General features: G+C 35.6%; 1 protein-coding gene across 1 annotated transcript in view; it reads left to right on the forward strand.

The window, feature by feature from the left end:
- The window catches only part of LOC132545757 (uncharacterized), an 85621-nt gene that overhangs the window by 48520 nt on the left and 17836 nt on the right, over window positions 1-19265 (forward strand). Inside the window, exons 2-4 of the mRNA XM_060209445.1 lie at window positions 2037-2173; window positions 16632-16730; window positions 19101-19199. Of these exons, the coding sequence (XP_060065428.1) occupies window positions 2037-2173; window positions 16632-16730; window positions 19101-19199 (335 nt within the window). The remainder of the gene's footprint in view (window positions 1-2036; window positions 2174-16631; window positions 16731-19100; window positions 19200-19265) is intronic.

Below are 19265 nucleotides of genomic sequence, written 5' to 3' on the forward strand. Positions count from 1 at the left end.
TCAAATGTTTTTACTCATTCATCAGAGATAAACACAGATATTTCTAAGGGATTGAAAAATGAAAAATGTTATTTTTCTCTAAATTGAAAAATGAACATTTTAAAATTTCCTTTTTTTCTCCGTTGAAACTTCTGTACAAAACAAATGAAGTCAGAAGTTTTGAAGCAATATAATGCACTTCATACTGGAATTTTTTTAGAAGAATTTCATAGAAAAAAATGAAGCAGATTTTTCATCAAGCATTTTTTATACCGTTGAGCTGAATATTATGAAAGCTGAAACTTAATGGGCCTATTGTCTGGGATGATGAATGGATGGGTGTAATGATACTGGGATAGGTACAATGCTGCAGAGCTGCATGGTTGTGAGTTACGTCGCCCCTAACTTCTGTATCATATAGCCAGGTCCTGGACTTATGCATTCCTTCAGAAAGCAGTGTCTTTTGTCGCCGCCCGTTCATGTAATTCACTCTCCTTGCGGAAGTTAAGGTCAAAGAGAACGCTGATCAGGTTACATGGAATTAGGTTTACGAAACAGTATTGTGTAGTGTTTATTATCTCTATCTAAATACAGTCATTTCTGAAAACCAGGTTATATTGTTCTTCTTTAAGCAGGTGTGAATTCTTATATCCTGGCGTATTTATATGTCAAAATATAAGATTAAATTTCTAAAAATTATTTTTGGACAAAAAGACAAGATTCCATTAAGTATTATTAAAAGCAGATTATTGTAATAAAACCTGTTTTTATTCAGTTGAGTAATCTGAACATAATTCATGTGCATCTACTACGAAATACAGTATGGACCACCCAATGTGTAACAGTTATCTTTGTCAACTAAGAGATTGTCTGTATAGTGTATTTCTATCTCAGAACACAGATAAGTAATGAGTGAAGATAATGTACAATTAAATATGTGAGAAGTTTTTTTTAATTCAGTATGATATGATCTGATGACTTGCAGGTGCTATTTTGAAGGTATCACAAATACCTGTATGTATCATCCCTCAGGTTCTTGGTTCACCTCTCTAATTTCTGTCTGGTCTTTATATAGATTTCTAACCAAATTGGTCTACATTTTGCCCTGAAGATTTTTACATATCAGATTATAAAATTTGTCTGTAGCTTTCGATTTTGTGGTTTTCATCATTTGTACTAGTTTTATTCTCCTCCTGGCTGTACAGGATATCAAAGTTTGTATGGGGATTTAAATTTACCGAATACGTTATTCAGAAAATTAACATAATCAAATTATTGGTACCTAAAACACCATAAATAGGCCATCAAACATGGTGTAATTCTTTTGTTGTTTTTAAACATGAGGTGATCCTCGTTAAAATGTTTAAAACGCCATAAATAGGCCATCAAACATGGTGTAATTTCTTTTGTTTTTTTTTTTAAACATGAGGTGTTCCCCGTTAAAATGTTTAAAATGCCATAAATAGGCCATCAAACATGGTGTAATTTCTTTTGTTTTTTTTTTTAAACATGAGGTGTTCCCCGTTAAAATGTTTAAAACACCATAAATAGGTCATCAAACATGGTGTAATTCTTTTGTTTTATTTTAAACATGAGGTGATCCTCGTTAAAATGTTTAAAACACCATAAATAGGCCATCAAACATGGTGTAATTCTTTTGTTTTATTTTAAACATGAGGTGATCCTCGTTAAAATGTTTAAAACACCATAAATAGGTCATCAAACATGGTGTAATTCTTTTGTTTTATTTTAAACATGAGGTGATCCTCGTTAAAATGTTTAAAACACCATAAATAGGTCATCAAACATGGTGTAATTCTTTTGTTTTTTAACATGAAGTGATCCTGTATGTTCTGTCATTTCTGTTGTAGCTGGGGATCTTTTTTGCCTTAACTTTGTAATTACACAGCAAGTGCTTTGTGTTATGCAGAGATAATACAATATTGGCTTATTACTGAACTTGGACTTGTAGCAGGTTTGACCTTCAATGTTTACACATTTCTAACATTGTTATCTCTATATCTGAGATCTGATCTTTATTCTATTTTATGTTACAGATATGTCTGGCCCAGCCACCCATTCTGCCTACCCCAGTGTGTCACTGGTAGACAAGCTCCGATTGGCTGCTAGCAATGGTCAGGTGGATAAGGTGCAGGAGCTTATCCAATTGGGGGCTACATTTCATCCAGACAAGGTAAAGCTTAGTATTGATTAGTCGTTTATTGTAGTTATGGTCATTAGTCGCCAGTAAAACTGATTTTACGGTTGGCAACATGACAATACCTGGCAACCATTACTTGTCTCAGTGGAACTTATCCCAGGGGTACAACAGTCTGTTCTCACTTTGATCCACTTTCCTCCATCCAACAATAAAAACCCATATTCTACATGTGTTTATCACTCTCAAGAGGTTTTACGTATTGTTCTTTTCACAGAAAGTCATTGTAATCCAATTGTTCTGTTACATACTGTGGTATCAGGACATCAGAAAACATTATTCTCCATCATTAAGTGTAGGAGGCATTTGATACTTGGATGGTCGTATAGTACTTTGAAATGCCAGAGTGTCTTGTCAGCTGACCTATGTATAGCTTCATATTCTGTTTTATGTGTAATGACACTTTGTAACTTTTGTCAATTTGTCCGATGGTTTTAATGATTAATTATACATCCACATCTACTATTTCCTGTTTTCGTGTTAGTAGCCAGATTCGTAGGCTACATAACAGATTCTGTCACTGTCTCAAGTTAACTTTGTTCAGCCTTAATAGGAAATGCTTGGTATCATCAACCTTCACTTAATGAGAAAACAAACTGGAATTTGGAATTAAGGTATTTTACTACAAATATAGAAAACTTCATTTTCATATATCCTGATAAAAACTTTGTTATGAAATTGCATGTTCGCTACAGGATTTTTAGTTCTATCAGCAAACCTCACTCTACAAGCATCCAATCAGATTGCAGTTGGATTTTATTAGCCCCAGGCATCTGTCCCAGATGGAATATCAACCACAGGAGATTGTCGTCTAAAATACATCTTGACTGTGGTATGACAGATGATGTGTTCTAAATCGGGTGGTGTTTGATGATCAAAAGAAAACAACGTAATATGATCAGATCAAAACCCAGTGGGATTTGAATTTTAGATTACCCAACATGCAATGTTTAGATATGTTTGTTGCAGATGGCTCTGTCTGTTTGTTCAAGGTCATTTGGTCTATTTTAGGTCCGTTTTTCAGAAATTTCCACAACCTTATAATTACGATATACAATTTGTATAACATCATTTGTAGAAAATTTGAGGTTTATGAGGAAGTATAAAGGAAATACGTTTGTATGTTAAAGTTGTTTGCCATCCTCGCACAGTGTTATTCAGTGCACTGAGATTATCAGTAGAGGTAGTGTGAGTCATATTTCAGAGATTACTGAAAAAGTCAACATTTTATCTGTAAACTTGCCTGCACACAGTGGTGGGTTACCTACTCCACCAGTACGAAGGAGAAAGTCAATAAATTTTGTGCAATTTTCCAGGAAGTTGAGCATAACATTGAGTCTGCATTTAATTGTCAATGATTTCTTGCAAACACAAATGTGACATGCAATGTCCCGAGTGGGGTTAAGTCAGGCGAGGAGCTGAGACACTGATTCAGATGATAGGTTAGGATATATCCTGAGATCTTAACTTACATGTAGGATGGTCAGTGGATACAGAACTTACATGTAGGATGGTCAGTGGATACAGAACTTACATGTAGGATGGTCAGTGGATACAGAAATTGTTCTTTTAAAAAAAAAAAACACTAATCACATCTTATAGGAGATTTTGGACTGTCGGTAGAACTTTGATACCCAGCTGGTCCTGATCATGACAAGGTATGGGGTCACTCTGGTGTCCTTCCTAAAATATAGGGATATTTGTAGGATATTTATCTTAGGAAAAGGAAGCCATCAGGATGGCTGCTCTTTTCTGTCTGTGATATAAATAGTCTTGACATTGATATTCAGAACAAAAACAAATAAAAAGTCTGTTAGCTCTTTAGAATCAATATATGGTGCACGTTGACAGTGTTGACACTGACAGAGAAAACGACTTAGTCCTGTTACAGTGTGAGTATAGATCAGGCCAACAGTTGTGAGGACCCCTCAGACGATTTAATTCCTACAGGTGTGGTGTTGTACTTAAAGATACTGTAGATCTGAAAATGAAAAAAATAAACACAATTACAATGTTATTTCACAGCTTGTGTCTAGGCTTCCCTGTAGTGGAGTTCTACAGGTGATTTGTAAAGCTTGTAATAGTATCTTATATGTCCACAAAAAAGGCATTATTAGAAAGCTAATATAAAACATGAGTAATAGGGACCTTCTTAAATAGACTTTTTCCTTAGCATTTGTCATGTGACCATTTCTATTTCACTGTAATCTTAGGACTGCTGAACTTTTTGATTCCTCGATGGTGGTCAGAGATAAATTACAACTACAGAGCTACAATGTGGGAGACAATTCTAGTCAACGTAATCAAATTTTACTGTTGTGAGCGGTATTTTCTGAGTCCTTTATTGTAGGTGGGGTGTATCATTTATGTTTTTGAATGTGTGACAGAGAAAATCAGTTGATAGAATTCTTTTCAGAATATTATAATGTTATTCAAGGTAAATTTACAAGAACCAGTGGTTAGAGTACAAGAACCAATCTTCTCTGGCCTACAAGAGTGTTATGTCAAGGTTAGAGTACAAGAACCAGTCTTCTCTGGCCTACAAGAGTGTTATGTCAAGGTTAGAGTACAAGAACCAATCTTCTCTGGCCTACAAGAGTGTTATGTCAAGGTTAGAGTACAAGAACCAATCTTCTCTGGCCTACAAGAGTGTTATGTCAAGGTTAGAGTACAAGAACCAGTCTTCTCTGGCCTACAAGAGTGTTATGTCAAGGTTAGAGTACAAGAACAAGTCTTCTCTGGCCTACAAGAGTGTTATGTCAAGGTTAGAGTACAAGAACCAGTCTTCTCTGGCCTACAAGTGTTATGTCAAGGTTAGAGTACAAGAACCAAAGTTATGTCAAGGTTAGAGTACAAGAACCAATCTTCTCTGGCCTACAGTGTTAAGTGTTATGTCAAGGTTATGTCAAGGTTAGAGTACAAGAACCAGTCTTCTCTGGCCTACAAGTGTTATGTCAAGGTTAGAGTACAAGAACCAGTCTTCTCTGGCCTACAAGAGTGTTATGTCAAGGTTAGAGTACAAGAACCAATCTTCTCTGGCCTACAAGTGTTATGTCAAGGTTAGAGTACAAGAACCAATCTTCTCTGGCCTACAAGAGTGTTATGTCAAGGTTAGAGTACAAGAACCAGTCTTCTCTGGCCTACAAGAGTGTTATGTCAAGGTTAGAGTACAAGAACCAGTCTTCTCTGGCCTACAAGAGTGTTATGTCAAGGTTAGAGTACAAGAACCAATCTTCTCTGGCCTACAAGAGTGTTATGTCAAGGTTAGAGTACAAGAACCAATCTTCTCTGGCCTACAAGAGTGTTATGTCAAGGTTAGAGTACAAGAACCAATCTTCTCTGGCCTACAAGAGTGTTATGTCAAGGTTAGAGTACAAGAACCAATCTTCTCTGGCCTACAAGAGTGTTATGTCAAGGTTAGAGTACAAGAACCAGTCTTCTCTGGCCTACAAGAGTGTTATGTCAAGGTTAGAGTACAAGAACCAATCTTCTCTGGCCTACAAGTGTTATGTCAAGGTTAGAGTACAAGAACCAAGTCTTCTCTGGCCTACAGTGTTATGTCAAGTGTTATGTCAAGGTTATCTTCTCTGGAGTGTTACAAGAACCAATCTTCTCTGGCCTACAAGAGTGTTATGTCAAGGTTAGAGTACAAGAACCAATCTTCTCTGGCCTACAAGTGTTATGTCAAGGTTAGAGTACAAGAACCAGTCTTCTCTGGCCTACAAGTGTTATGTCAAGGTTAGAGTACAAGAACCAATCTTCTCTGGCCTACAAGAGTGTTATGTCAAGGTTAGAGTAAAAAAACAAATCTACTCTCTCCTACAAGAGTGTTATGTCAAGGTTAGAGTGTTACAAGAACCAAGTCTTCTCTGGCCTACAAGAGTGTTATGTCAAGGTTAGAGTACAAGAACCAATCTTCTCTGGCCTACAAGAATGTCAAGGTTCTTCTCTGGCCTACAAGTGTTATGTCAAGGTTATGAACCAAGTCTTCTCTGGCCTCAAGGTTATGTCAAGGTTAGAGTACAAGAACCAATCTTCTCTGGCCTACAAGAGTGTTATGTCAAGGTTAGAGTACAAGAACCAATCTTCTCTGGCCTACAAGAGTGTTATGTCAAGGTTAGAGTACAAGAACAAGTCTTCTCTGGCCTACAAGTGTTATGTCAAGGTTAGAGTACAAGAACCAATCTTCTCTGGCCTACAAGAGTGTTATGTCAAGGTTAGAGTACAAGAACCAATCTTCTCTGGCCTACAAGTGTTATGTCAAGGTTAGAGTACAAGAACGTCCAATCTTCTCTGGCCTACAAAGTGTTATGTCAAGGTTAGAGTACAAGAACCAATCTTCTCTGGCCTACAAGTGTTATGTCAAGGTTAGAGTACAAGAACAAGTCTTCTCTGGCCTACAAGTGTTATGTCAAGGTTAGAGTAAAAGAACCAATCTTCTCTGGCCTACAAGAGTGTTATGTCAAGGTTAGAGTACAAGAACCAATCTTCTCTGGCCTACAAGTGTTATGTCAAGGTTAGAGTACAAGAACCAATCTTCTCTGGCCTACAAGTGTTATGTCAAGGTTAGAGTACAAGAACCAATCTTCTCTGGCCTACAAGTGTTATGTCAAGGTTAGAGTACAAGAACCAGTCTTCTCTGGCCTACAAGTGTTATGTCAAGGTTAGAGTACAAGAACCAATCTTCTCTGGCCTACAAGAGTGCTATGTCAAGGTTAGAGTACAAGAACCAATCTTCTCTGGCCTACAAGTGCTATGTCAAGGTTAGAGTACAAGTGTTATGTCAAGGTTAGAGTACAAGAACCAGTCTTCTCTGGCCTACAAGTGTTATGTCAAGGTTAGAGTACAAGAACCAGTCTTCTCTGGCCTACAAGTGTTATGTCAAGGTTAGAGTACAAGAACCAGTCTTCTCTGGCCTACAAGAGTGTTATGTCAAGGTTAGAGTACAAGAACCAGTCTTCTCTGGCCTACAAGTGTTATGTCAAGGTTAGAGTACAAGAACCAGTCTTCTCTGGCCTACAAGTGTTATGTCAAGGTTAGAGTACAAGAACCAGTCTTCTCTGGCCTACAAGTGTTATGTCAAGGTTAGAGTACAAGAACAAGTCTTCTCTGGCCTACAAGTGTTATGTCAAGGTTAGAGTACAAGAACCAATCTTCTCTGGCCTACAAGAGTGTTATGTCAAGGTTAGAGTACAAGAACCAATCTTCTCTGGCCTACAAGAGTGTTATGTCAAGGTTAGAGTACAAGAACCATTCTTCTCTGGCCTACAAGAGTGTTATGTCAAGGTTAGAGTACAAGAACCAGTCTTCTCTGGCCTACAAGAGTGTTATGTCAAGGTTAGAGTACAAGAACCACCATAATTCTTGTGTGTGGCCCCAAGTTACAGTGCATGTACTATAAGACATGATCTGTGAAAAGACCTGCTGAGAGAAGACAAAAGGTTGGGTGATGTGTTTGTCAGGGTTAAAGCTCTCTAGAAAAGTTGACATTCTCAATTTGGGAGACATTTTTATTTGTTTAAGCATTAAAATTTTTAATTCAGTTCCACTTTTGGTTCTTTAAAAACAATTATTGAGGAAACAGTTTGTTTTTTGAAAGGTGTGTGGAAATCATAAAAGTTTCTGAAATGTAATGACTGTCGAAATGAAAATTATTCAGGTCAGAAAAAACATTAAATATATCTGCAAACAAAACCAAAAGTTGTTGATATCTACCAAAAGAAATTAAAAAGTTCATTGAAATAGGCAAGATATTTCCAAAATTCTGGTATTCATGTATATTTCATATATTTAATGGGATTAGATTTTAAAAAGAATGAAAATGGAGGCAAAATCTGGTAGGAGGCAAGAAATGGAGATATATAGAGATAAGTATCCCTTAGAAATGTACAGGTGTTAAAAAATTACACCTATTTATTACACAAATAGGTACATGTCAGGCTACATGGAGGCTTTGGAACGAAACCTCATTTAAAATGAACAGAAACATGAAATTCTATCTGAATAGCTTTTGCTGCTGTTGATAATGAAGAAATGGTGACATTTCCCTGTGAATATTCTCACGTAAGTACTGTGTGAAATTCTGCTGATCAGCGGTGAAGAAATCTGATGACTGGATACATACACTAAAGCCTGACCCTTGTATAATATGGTCGGATTGCTGAATGGTAGTAAACAATATTTGTTGATGTATGTGACAAAAACATTCATTTTTCTGACTATACCTATACAAGGATTGGAGGGGATGATCCCACACAGGTGGTCCATATCTAGATTAGGGCCCTTTAGTACACTATGTGATACTGTGTCGGGCTTTAGATGTATACAGTGCTCTACCGTAAAATGACAGTTCCATACATTGTTATAATTTTAATGATATTAAAAATAAGTCAACAGTTACAAATTTGATAATGTAATATTCATTGCTTCACCTAGTGATGATGGTGTTGGTTATTTAGTGATGAATTTTATACATATATTTGAGAACACATGTACATGTACTCCCTGTTTACGACGACCATTAACTTTAAGTGGAAAGATGCAGGCACATGGGTTAATTGGCTATACAGAGACTTAAAAACCTTAAAATTCTATTCCATTATAATGTATAATTAAATATGAACACTGATGCTGTGTGTCATTCTGGTTGTAGTATTTTAGTATCTTTAGTATATTAACATTATTAGCTATACCAAAATATTAAGAAAATTAAAGGAAATACACATTAGTAGGTCCATCACGTAAGTATTGTATGTAATAATCCTATTCATAACCAAATTCCTTTCATAATTTCAGACAGTTTGGGTATGGCATTGGAAATGTTTTTGATTCTTTATATTCAGTTTCCTGTTTGTATTGAACTGAAACATGATGCAAAACCACATTCTGTGATAGTCACCATTTCCATTGGAGGTGTTATTGTACCTTACACACTAACTGGTCGGGGATTATAGTGACACTATATCAGCTCTGCAGTCATTGATTGAAAACATTATACTCTCCTCATAAAGGTGTCATCTGTTGCCAAATTTTGAAATTTGAAAATATTTGAAAAATGATAATGACAAACTGTCACCAACACTGATCATGATCCATAAAGTGCTTTGTCAAGATCATAAAGGGGTTTGTTAGCAAGGCAATAGCTTATTTTTGGAATGGAATTTGTATATTGCCTTGCGACTGTTTGGGACAATGGAGTGCTTTTGTTGTACAGTAAAACAGCATGTGTGATATTCTTATCGGTCTGATTGTATAGTATAATTGCCAATTAACTATCTAGTTTGTACTGTAGTCAGCTGTCACTTTCTCTTACACCTGAGGAGAGAGTGTTTGTTAAGATTGGTCTGGTTCTTATGACCATCTCAGTTACTAGACATGGTGTGTAGTGAAGACTGTCCCTGACAGTTGATTATATATATATTTCACAAATAAATTCAATTATTGTGAGGGTTATAAAAAGTATCCAAGCTTGAGTAATCTTTTCTATTCTGATGCTTGTAGATACTGTCAGTACTCCCTGGTTAAACATGAGTTTGAACATTGTGAAATTTAAACTTTTTTTTTCATCTTGCATCTGAATGATTAAAGTGTCGACTTAAATCATTGATATTGAATTTTGATATCTCTTCTGTTCTGACAGACAGACCATTTTTGTCAGTGGGTAGTGTATATGTGACAGACAGACCATTTTTGTCAGTGGGTAGTGTAGTGGATGTTACGGACAGACCATTTTTGTCTGTGGGTTGTGTAGTGGATGTGACAGACAGACCATTTTTGTCAGTGGGTTGTGTAGTTGTGACAGACCATTTTTGTCAGTGGGTTGTATATAGTTGTGACAGACCGTTTTTGTCAGTGATTTGTGTATAGTTGTGACAGACAGACCATTTTTGTCAGTGGGTTGTGTAGTTGTGACAGACAGACCATTTTTGTCAGTGGGTTGTGTAGTTGTGACAGACAGACCATTTTTGTCAGTGGGTTGTGTATAGTTGTGACAGACAGACCATTTTTGTCAGTGGGTTGTGTATAGTTGTGACAGACAGACCATTTTTGTCAGTGGGTTGTGTAGTTGTGACAGAGATATCTAAAAATTCTCACTGTCATACATTCAGATGTTTCAGTTGGGGCTCATATCCATACTAATTACTTACCCACAAATATTAGGGGATGGGCCTGGTGTAACCAGTCACTAGTCAGCTCACAATGATTTATTCCAAACAGCCTGATTCAAGTTTATTTATATCAAACTCTTGTATTTTATATACTAGAATATACTTTGTTGGGAAGGGTTTGGTACTGAACTCAATCAAGACCTTAGTATGACCTTATGTCTGTGTAGGGTTTTGTCATCTAGTGCCAAGTATGTTCTCTATCTGTTGAGTACCTGTATTACCTGTAAATAACAGGTGTGGTCTAGGATTTCTCTTCAGGATGATATGGATGACGTAAGAAGGTGCCTATATAGTCTGTGGTTTGTGTGAATAAGTATGGGACAGTTGTCGTTCAATCCACGTCAATACTTCCCAAATCTCTATTGACAATCCACAGCGGATATAAACAGGCTACGTTACTTGTAAATTTAACACTATAAAATACATATAGACACACCAGAGCTCTGAGGAAGTAACATTATGAAAACACTATCCCTATAGTTATACTTAATGTAAATGATATTGGTGAAATGAGAATGATTTGTTCATCAAAACATGTTCAATCAGATACACCTTTCAGTATCTAAGATCTACTGATAAAGCCTCCAGGATTTACTCAAAAGTTTCTACAAAAACTTGTTTTTTGTGACATCAGGGTGCGTTTTAGCACCCACTCGTTTTATTATAAACCGAAGCCTTACATTTTTATTTTGACAGTGTGAAGGTGTGATTGATCTTGTGGTGAATCACAATCTACCCTTCACCGTGTAACTGGTACGTCAATACTACATAACAGAGTGAAGTACACCACCAACATAAGCAAAGCTTTGTGAACTTCAAAATCAAGCCATTTATTTGAAATAATAAGGAAAATGAAATAAAAATCAGTGGCGTTTGTATCTTGATGATGCCAAATGGTTTTGATTTCTGTACGTTTATTATAAATCTGTTTAAATGCATGTACAATGGTTATAAAAAGGATTTTTATCAAACTAAACAACATGCCTATATTCATGTGCATATACTCTATAGATCCAGATAAAACAGATTAAAAATACTTATGTAATTATTTCTTTTAATATCTCTCTGTAAATAGATGTAGTCAATAAAAAGTGCACTTTCCATTGGTATCAAACTTAGTACACCGTATTACAGCTTGGTACAGGTCAATACACGGGCCAATTAAAGGTGTAATTGAATTTCCGTTGCTCATATCTCACCCCATAGAGTCTTATCTGACAACAAGAATGGGGATTTAAGGTTTAGATTAGAAGGAATCTTCAACAAAACTTGTATTAATGAGATTTATTTAATCTATTAATGTATTTTGTTATGTGAAGGTCATCAAATTCGCTGGTGGAACGTATCATCCATCGGGGAAAATATCATATTACATCATACCTGTAAATACATCATTACATCATCTCAGGTAATCATTGATTATGTTACATCATCTCAGGTAAACATTGATGATGTATTACTATTTCAGGTAAACATTGATTATGTTTTACTATCTCAGGTAAACATTGTTAACATAACATTGCTCAAGGTAAATATTTAATATGTGGTAAAATCTTGTTTTTTTTCTGAAATTAATGGCTGTAAAGCGACATCCAGTCTGATTAAAAAAAAATCTTGTGTTTTTGCAGGATACAGGAACTAAAACATTATTGGAATGTCTTATATGTAAACAAACACTCTCTTACTCATGGTTTTTTGACATGTTTGTCTGAGGGTTTGATTAATAATTTCAGATATCATGAAATATCAGTTTTCTCAAATGATAGGTGTAGAACATGAGACATCAGCTTATTGTATATGAGAGTATTCAGACCTTCATAGTTAGCTGCACATTCCTGTAGGGGACAGAGTATTCACTTAACTGACAATGTTGTCCAGATTTGATTGACTGACTTATTAGATTGGTTCAAAACAAACTCACATTTCCATCAAGATTTAATTTTAGATAGTGCTGTCCAATCTACAAAGATACACTACCTTTGTGAACAAAAAAAATCATGGTAGGTCTTTCTCTGTTGATGCTGTCATTTAAAACTGATAAAAAAAATTACTTGGACAGGTCTTCAAATGAATTCATCAAAATAATTAGAATTATTTTACCAATAGGTTCGTTAATTGTATGCTATCTGAGGCTGCAGCCTATAAATATGCATTCTGCAGATATACCTATCTGTCTGTATATAAATCTGACTTAGGATCTGATTTATTCTAAATAGATCTAGACATGAAAAACATTAAAGTCTGTATGTGGACCTCCCAAGCATCTGTCATACTGTGATTATTCATGATCACACGATTAGCACTTGTTTACACATATGTAGGTGTGTGGAGTATATGTGTTATGGGGTGGATTGTCCCTACCAGCAGTAGATATAGGAATCAACAATTCACACATTAATCACCTGTTGTACCTGTGTGAATAGACTTTCTTCTTAATAGTGTCAATAGTATGTACCTGACAGCTTACCAGGTAAACCTCCCAAATTTGGAGGGAAAGAATCCGTCAGTTCAGAGACAGGTGCCCTAATTTCCAGATCATAACTTTACTTTTGCATTCAGTTTTCACTTTCAATCAGGTGTGTTGCATTATGGCAAACATAAAAAGTTTACTTGTGTAAAATGCAGTCTATTGACATTATAACAAAGGGAAGACGGTAATTCAACATTTAATGTACATCAAATCCTGTAAATGATCAGTTTATCAGAACTAATTTTTGTCATTATTTCATCAACACTTGTTACAGGGGAGACAATTCTGCTGTCTTTCAAACACACCTCCACCCAACAATGTAGTCTCACATGTTATATATAGCTGTTACTACTGAATGTTATACTTTTATTCTTTTTCCTTGTGGTATTTCATATCATTTCTTCAATTTTCTGAAATCATGTGATACCATATCAATCACTTGTCTCTGTGCAATCTGTGTTTTATATGATATGGGAGTGACAGAGTAGTATATAAACCTGTGTTTTACATTATTAAGTTTTTAATTCTACAAAAATATCTACATTTACCGTAATATTTTCTGTATTTCATCTGTACATGTAAAATCAGAATGAAACAAAGGGAAGTAACTCTGATAGATCCAGAATAGTTAGAAGACAAAGAAGCACTGTCTATAGATATGTTGTGGAGTTATACCTAAGTTGTGGAATGTTGTGTTATGATTGATAAAGACCTACCACGTCACTCATTCTCTTGTCAACTTTCTGCTTACTGACCTGTGTGATGTCTTTTGTGAGGGACAGTTGGATGCTTTTAACTCTCTGATAGTGATAGAAGGCTAATTACCATAACAGATTTTTGGCCATTAGAGATAGTATTGTGGAGTTGGAGGGGTGTGAGTGGTTTAGGGTAGTCACCTGTTATATGTGTACCCAAGTATAACTCTGGAAAATCTCTGCATTCTTACACCTGATTTATCTCTTGAAATAAAATATCAATAAAAATAAAGTAGAAATAAAATGAAAGTAAAAATTTGAAATATGAATGATAACTTTTCATGATAACCTTTTATCAGTCTGACGGTTTTATTATCAAAATAGCGTTTAAAGTTCAGTGATTACCTAGAGTTGTAATAATTACAGAAACCTAAAAAGCAATTTGTCTCGGAGAAGATGAGGTAGCATTGGGTTTTTACTTAATGTTCGGGCGTGTTTATAAATCAGGTGTTTGTTCTAGGCTGCTGAAACATGGTCTCCAGGCTTGGTACTGATGGTTTGTTCTAGGCTGCTGAAACATGATCTCCAGGCTTGGTACTGATGGTTTGTTCTAGGTTGCTGAAACATGATCTCCAGGCTTGGTACTGATGGTTTGTTCTAGGTTGCTGAAACATGATCTCCAGGCTTGGTACTGATGATTCATTATGTAAACTACAATTACACTGAAGATCTTGGACAGTTAATATTAAACAAGGATACTTTAGAAAGAGATGGGAATGCCCAGACTCATTGTTACTCCATTGTTTGACAAATTGTCTATAATTTTTAATGATGACCTTGACCTTTTTCTTCTAAGTTATGGTAAAGTTCAAAAGAATTCTCTTTGTTTACCTTTAGAAAAGTATGGACAAAATATACTAAGACAGGTGAACCCAATAGAAACTGTAACCTTGAACTTGGTAACCTGAAAGGTGAACCCAATAGAAACTGTGACCTTGAACTTGGTAACCTGAAAGGTGAACCCAATAGAAACTGTGACCTTGAACTTGGTAACCTGAAAGGAGAATCCAATATAAACAGTGACCCTGAACTTGATACCTTTAAAAATCTAACTCATTTACCTTTCCCCAGAATTTGGCATTAATACAAATGGCAATAGTATTGCTATGGATAAGATAGCAATATTATTCTTTTGTCCCTTTTTCGAGGCAACTGTTCTGTGGTAGGTTTTTTTTCTTTTGACACACTATATTTGAGTATAGTGTACATAGCCGAACAAGTTGGTCGATTCTGTACCATCTCGTATACTTTGTGCATGTATGTCAGTGCTAGTACGCTCCATACTGGTCATTTGTCTGATGAAGGTAACTACATGTAGTCATTGAAATGCCACAATCTAATCTGCTACTGGCGGTGTTATAGAAACTTCTATTCTATGTTCTCTGGTAGTGTTGTAGTCGGAGGAAAGTGCCATCATAGATTTAGTACATCACATAACATATATATAAATAAATAACACATATGAAATTAAGATTTATGAAGTTGAAGATGACACCATGTGTAAGTCGACAAGACTTCTGCCATCACACTGTTCAGCTCCTCGGTTGTCATTGATGACAAATCCATAGTCTGATTCACATTAATTTCCCCTAATTCTTCCTGCAAACAGCTTCTATAGCTCTGATTCAGCAAATTTGGGGGCTCGTTTTGTTTTGAGACATTATTGTGTCATGGAAAATAAATTGTGATTTTTTTTTCCTGAACCATTCTGCCATCATTGCAAAGGACAAAAAACACTCAAGTGAAAGTAGGATCATTACCCCCGCCTGGTGCAAGGGGCATCACTCCTACGTGCCTTTGTGTGCTCTTTTGTGATAATATACCTGGTATATTGGTTTTCACATTGAGGGAGACCAGGAACTGTCACTAAATAGATGATGGCTAGTAACCAATCAGCTTTCTAGTAATTATCATGTGATGTACTAAAAAACAACATTTAAAAAAGTGTAACACACAGATGTTTGGAGGTACAGGAGTGAAAAGTTGTATACAACATTTATTACAGATACAAAATTTGTTGTGAAGGTTTGAAGCAGAAAGATTCCAGAAGGACACTTTTATCAGTCTTAGAAATAATTCAATATACAGATGAAAGTTTTTGTGTTACAAAGCATTCAAATATGGCTTGTTATCATCTCAAAGTGTTGCATTGACATTGGGTAATGGTGTGTGGTTGTGTAACTGAATGATTGTGTGTTTCCGTTTTAACGGTAGGTCTGTACAGACCGAGTTACGGATGGCTGAGGATTTTTGATGTTTTATTTATATTATACTTGAATAAAACCCCAATTATATACCTGCAGACGACTCTAATGGAACAATCTGCCTCTCTCAAATAACTTACTACATTTGTGCATTCTGAAATTTCATACTAATAGACGTCAGGAAGAAAGGGCTTCAGAATGTTGGAGTCTTTTTAATTATTCTCTGGATCATCGTAACATCGTAAAAGCTAACTGACAAGTGTGAGAATAAAAATTGCAAAATGTATTAGGAAAAAAAACCTGGTATGTTATTCCGATTTCTACTTAGCTATGATTTACCTGGCGCTACATGTATTTTTAATGTGAGGCTGGCTTTGTGTATTAGGTTAAACAGCTCTTTGATATCTAATGCATCCTGCTGTGCTTGGTCAAAACTAAATGGCCAACAAACCAGAGTTTACAAATTTTCTTTAAAAATTTCAAGTTTTGCTATATTTTAGGAGATGTTATATAATTGTAACCCTGGTAAAATACTAGCTGCAATATACATTGAGATAACTAATGACCTCTATTACATAATTTAATACATTTTATGTGTGTTACAGAAAGCAGTCTTTGTTTACCTAATCATCCTCCTTGTCTTTAGTGTTTCCTGTCATTACCACCTGAAACAGGAAATACTGTACCTGCAATCAATTCCAGGCACAGGAACACTTCCTGTGACAGGAGTGCCTTGGTAATGATATTGCTGTTGGTTTAGATCAATATGTCAGATATATAGGATGATTGGACCATTGATGATAGGTTGAATAACCTTGACCTTTCCTTTGCTTACAGGAAGGCCGAACACCCTTACACTTTGCTGCAGTGAAAGGGTTTGTTGAAGTGTGTAAGTTCCTGGTGGGACATGGTTGCCCTCTGAACGAGCAGGATTCGGTAAGTAATGCAACGTCTTCATATCAAAGTTAAAGTGTCATTTTTAATGGCCAGGGTCAAATACATCTGTGAGTGACCTTGACCTTCACTTTAACCTTCATCATGTTCAGAAATAAGTGATATCATATGGAGTTATCAGAAAGGATGGGTTGTCAGAGATTTCCAGGGCAAGCACATTAACTTTCCAGTCGTGGTGTAAAGCAGACAACTAAGGTTTCACAGAAGCCTAAGATCTTTCTTTAGACGTAATTTGCTGTCAACAGAAAGCCATCTGAATAAAATCACCATGAAAATGGTGCTGCTTTACAGAGATAGCGTCTGTAGAATGTATACCAGATCTATAGAATCTGTGACAGGGTTTTGATGGGTGGCGTTTTTTGGTTAAATCTTGTCTTTATACATACACTGTATGAATGAAAACCTGTTTAGGGTATCATCACCAGTGTAGGCGATTTTCTGTGAAGGGTGGTGAGGTAAAAAAAGTTTCTCTGTGAGATTTCTGTGTCAAGCACAAAACGGTAGTGAACTTCAAAGTGAGGCTATCAGGAGATTGGAGTATTTGCAAACTTAAAGATTTCATCAAAAAACAATAACAAAAGGGACAAAAGAGGAAATTGAAAAGATGTTATCGGACGGTTAAATTGAATTCACTTTTAAAAGTTAGGACAGAATTTAAACTGACATTTGCTCATGAATACTATCAGAATTTGATAATTGTAGGCCTAGGTAAATTGTAAATTAAGGAACCCAACAGCCCGCAAAATGGGTAAGATTGTAAGGTAGATTTATATACAGGGTATCTACATAATGTACATTGGTGCCAGTTAACGTTATCTCTAAAAATACAGATTTAAATTTGAATCGTAAAAGGTTGTGTAAGTACATTTAAGTACAAAAAATGGGGGGTTTTACAGAATATGTGGTAAAGAATGATTGTTGTATTACTAGAAATAACTGATACCATCTACAGATTTATCTATTGCTACCATAGGACACATTGTATAATGGACAAAATGATTGGGTGAAAGTCGAGGAAGTGCGACATGAAAATGGGACATCCAAGATTTCTATAACGATTTTAGATAGAACATTTATAATAACAGATTTGTTTTCTTACCTAACATTTGTATAAGTATGTAAATATTACCTGTAATGAGATATCAGCTATTGTTCAGAGTTACATGGTAGGCTCTCTGACACTAATTACATCTTATACTGATATTTGCATGTGAAAGATTCAAACTTGCAGGTGTAACTTGTTATACATTCAGCAATAATTATCGTTTGCCCCGTTAATGTGATGATATGTGGTGTCTCAATGAACTGTATGTATTATTTGACATACACACACACATATATATATACAGTACCTAGTATTTATATAAGGACATGTTGTACACAACCCTTCCTAATATTTACAATTGATCACTATTAATGTGGTGTATTGTTTATTCACAGACTTCATATTTAGGGATTGATATACTAGGTCAGAAAATCACATTTACAACATTTTATATCAGTAATTATTTTGTTTTTCTAAAGATAACACATGCTGACATGAATTGTGACTTAATTCTATAGAATATATGACAGATATAGGGGTATTTAGTAACCCTAATTAGTGTTTGTCCATTCATGTAAATAGCTCTGTTACTACATGACTCTATCAATCCAGCGATGACAAGTCGTTAGTGAGGTGAGACAAACTAACACTAATCACTTTACTGTACAGCACCATTAACATGACATTTCTAGGGTATATCTAAATTGTTAACTTTTCATTGTTTCCTCCACTTTTGATTATACTTACCTGTACAGATAACTCGTCCAGGTAAGCCAGAGCTAACACCTGCCTAAAGGTTCATGATGTCACTTCCTACCTGACACATGTCTGTGCCACCTTACCTGAACAGCTTACCTGGCAGTTGAGATTCTGATATGAAAATATTATGATATTGAATTTTAGTGGTATGATTATTTACCTATAATAACAGGAAAGAGACCACTTATCTCAGATGATACTATGATGAATGATTGTTAAGTTTGAACCAAAAAGTGCTATTTTATCTGTACATTATCATGCCATTGTATACTAAATCACATGCAAAGGTAAGTTATAAACAAAATGTATGGAAATAACAAGAGAGAAATATTCCGGGCATGGTAAGTTATAAACAAAATGTGTGGAAATAACAAGAGAGAAATAATCAGGGCATTTATGGAAAGTCATTTTAACAATCTGCATAACATAATTACTTGGAAAACTTACTGCATTACTAACTGAAAGTTATATGTGGTTGGACAAAAAAAATGGTGATTTCACTGCATGTATTTGATGATTCCTACAGATATTTGTTGTTGATCTTACAGATGGGGTACACTGCTATACACAGAGCTGCTTCTCAAGGTCACACTGAGGTCATCCGCCACCTACTAGAGGAGGGAGGGTCAGCTGACACACAGGACGAGGTAAAGATCTGCTGAAAATAGTCACATGAACAAAAACATTCGTACACATGAACATTGATCGGTATT

This window comes from Ylistrum balloti, unplaced genomic scaffold, assembly GCF_031769215.1.
Source record: "Ylistrum balloti isolate Yb309-2 unplaced genomic scaffold, AGI_CSIRO_Ybal_v1 Utg369856, whole genome shotgun sequence".
Classification (NCBI taxonomy): Eukaryota; Metazoa; Mollusca; class Bivalvia; order Pectinida; family Pectinidae; genus Ylistrum; species Ylistrum balloti.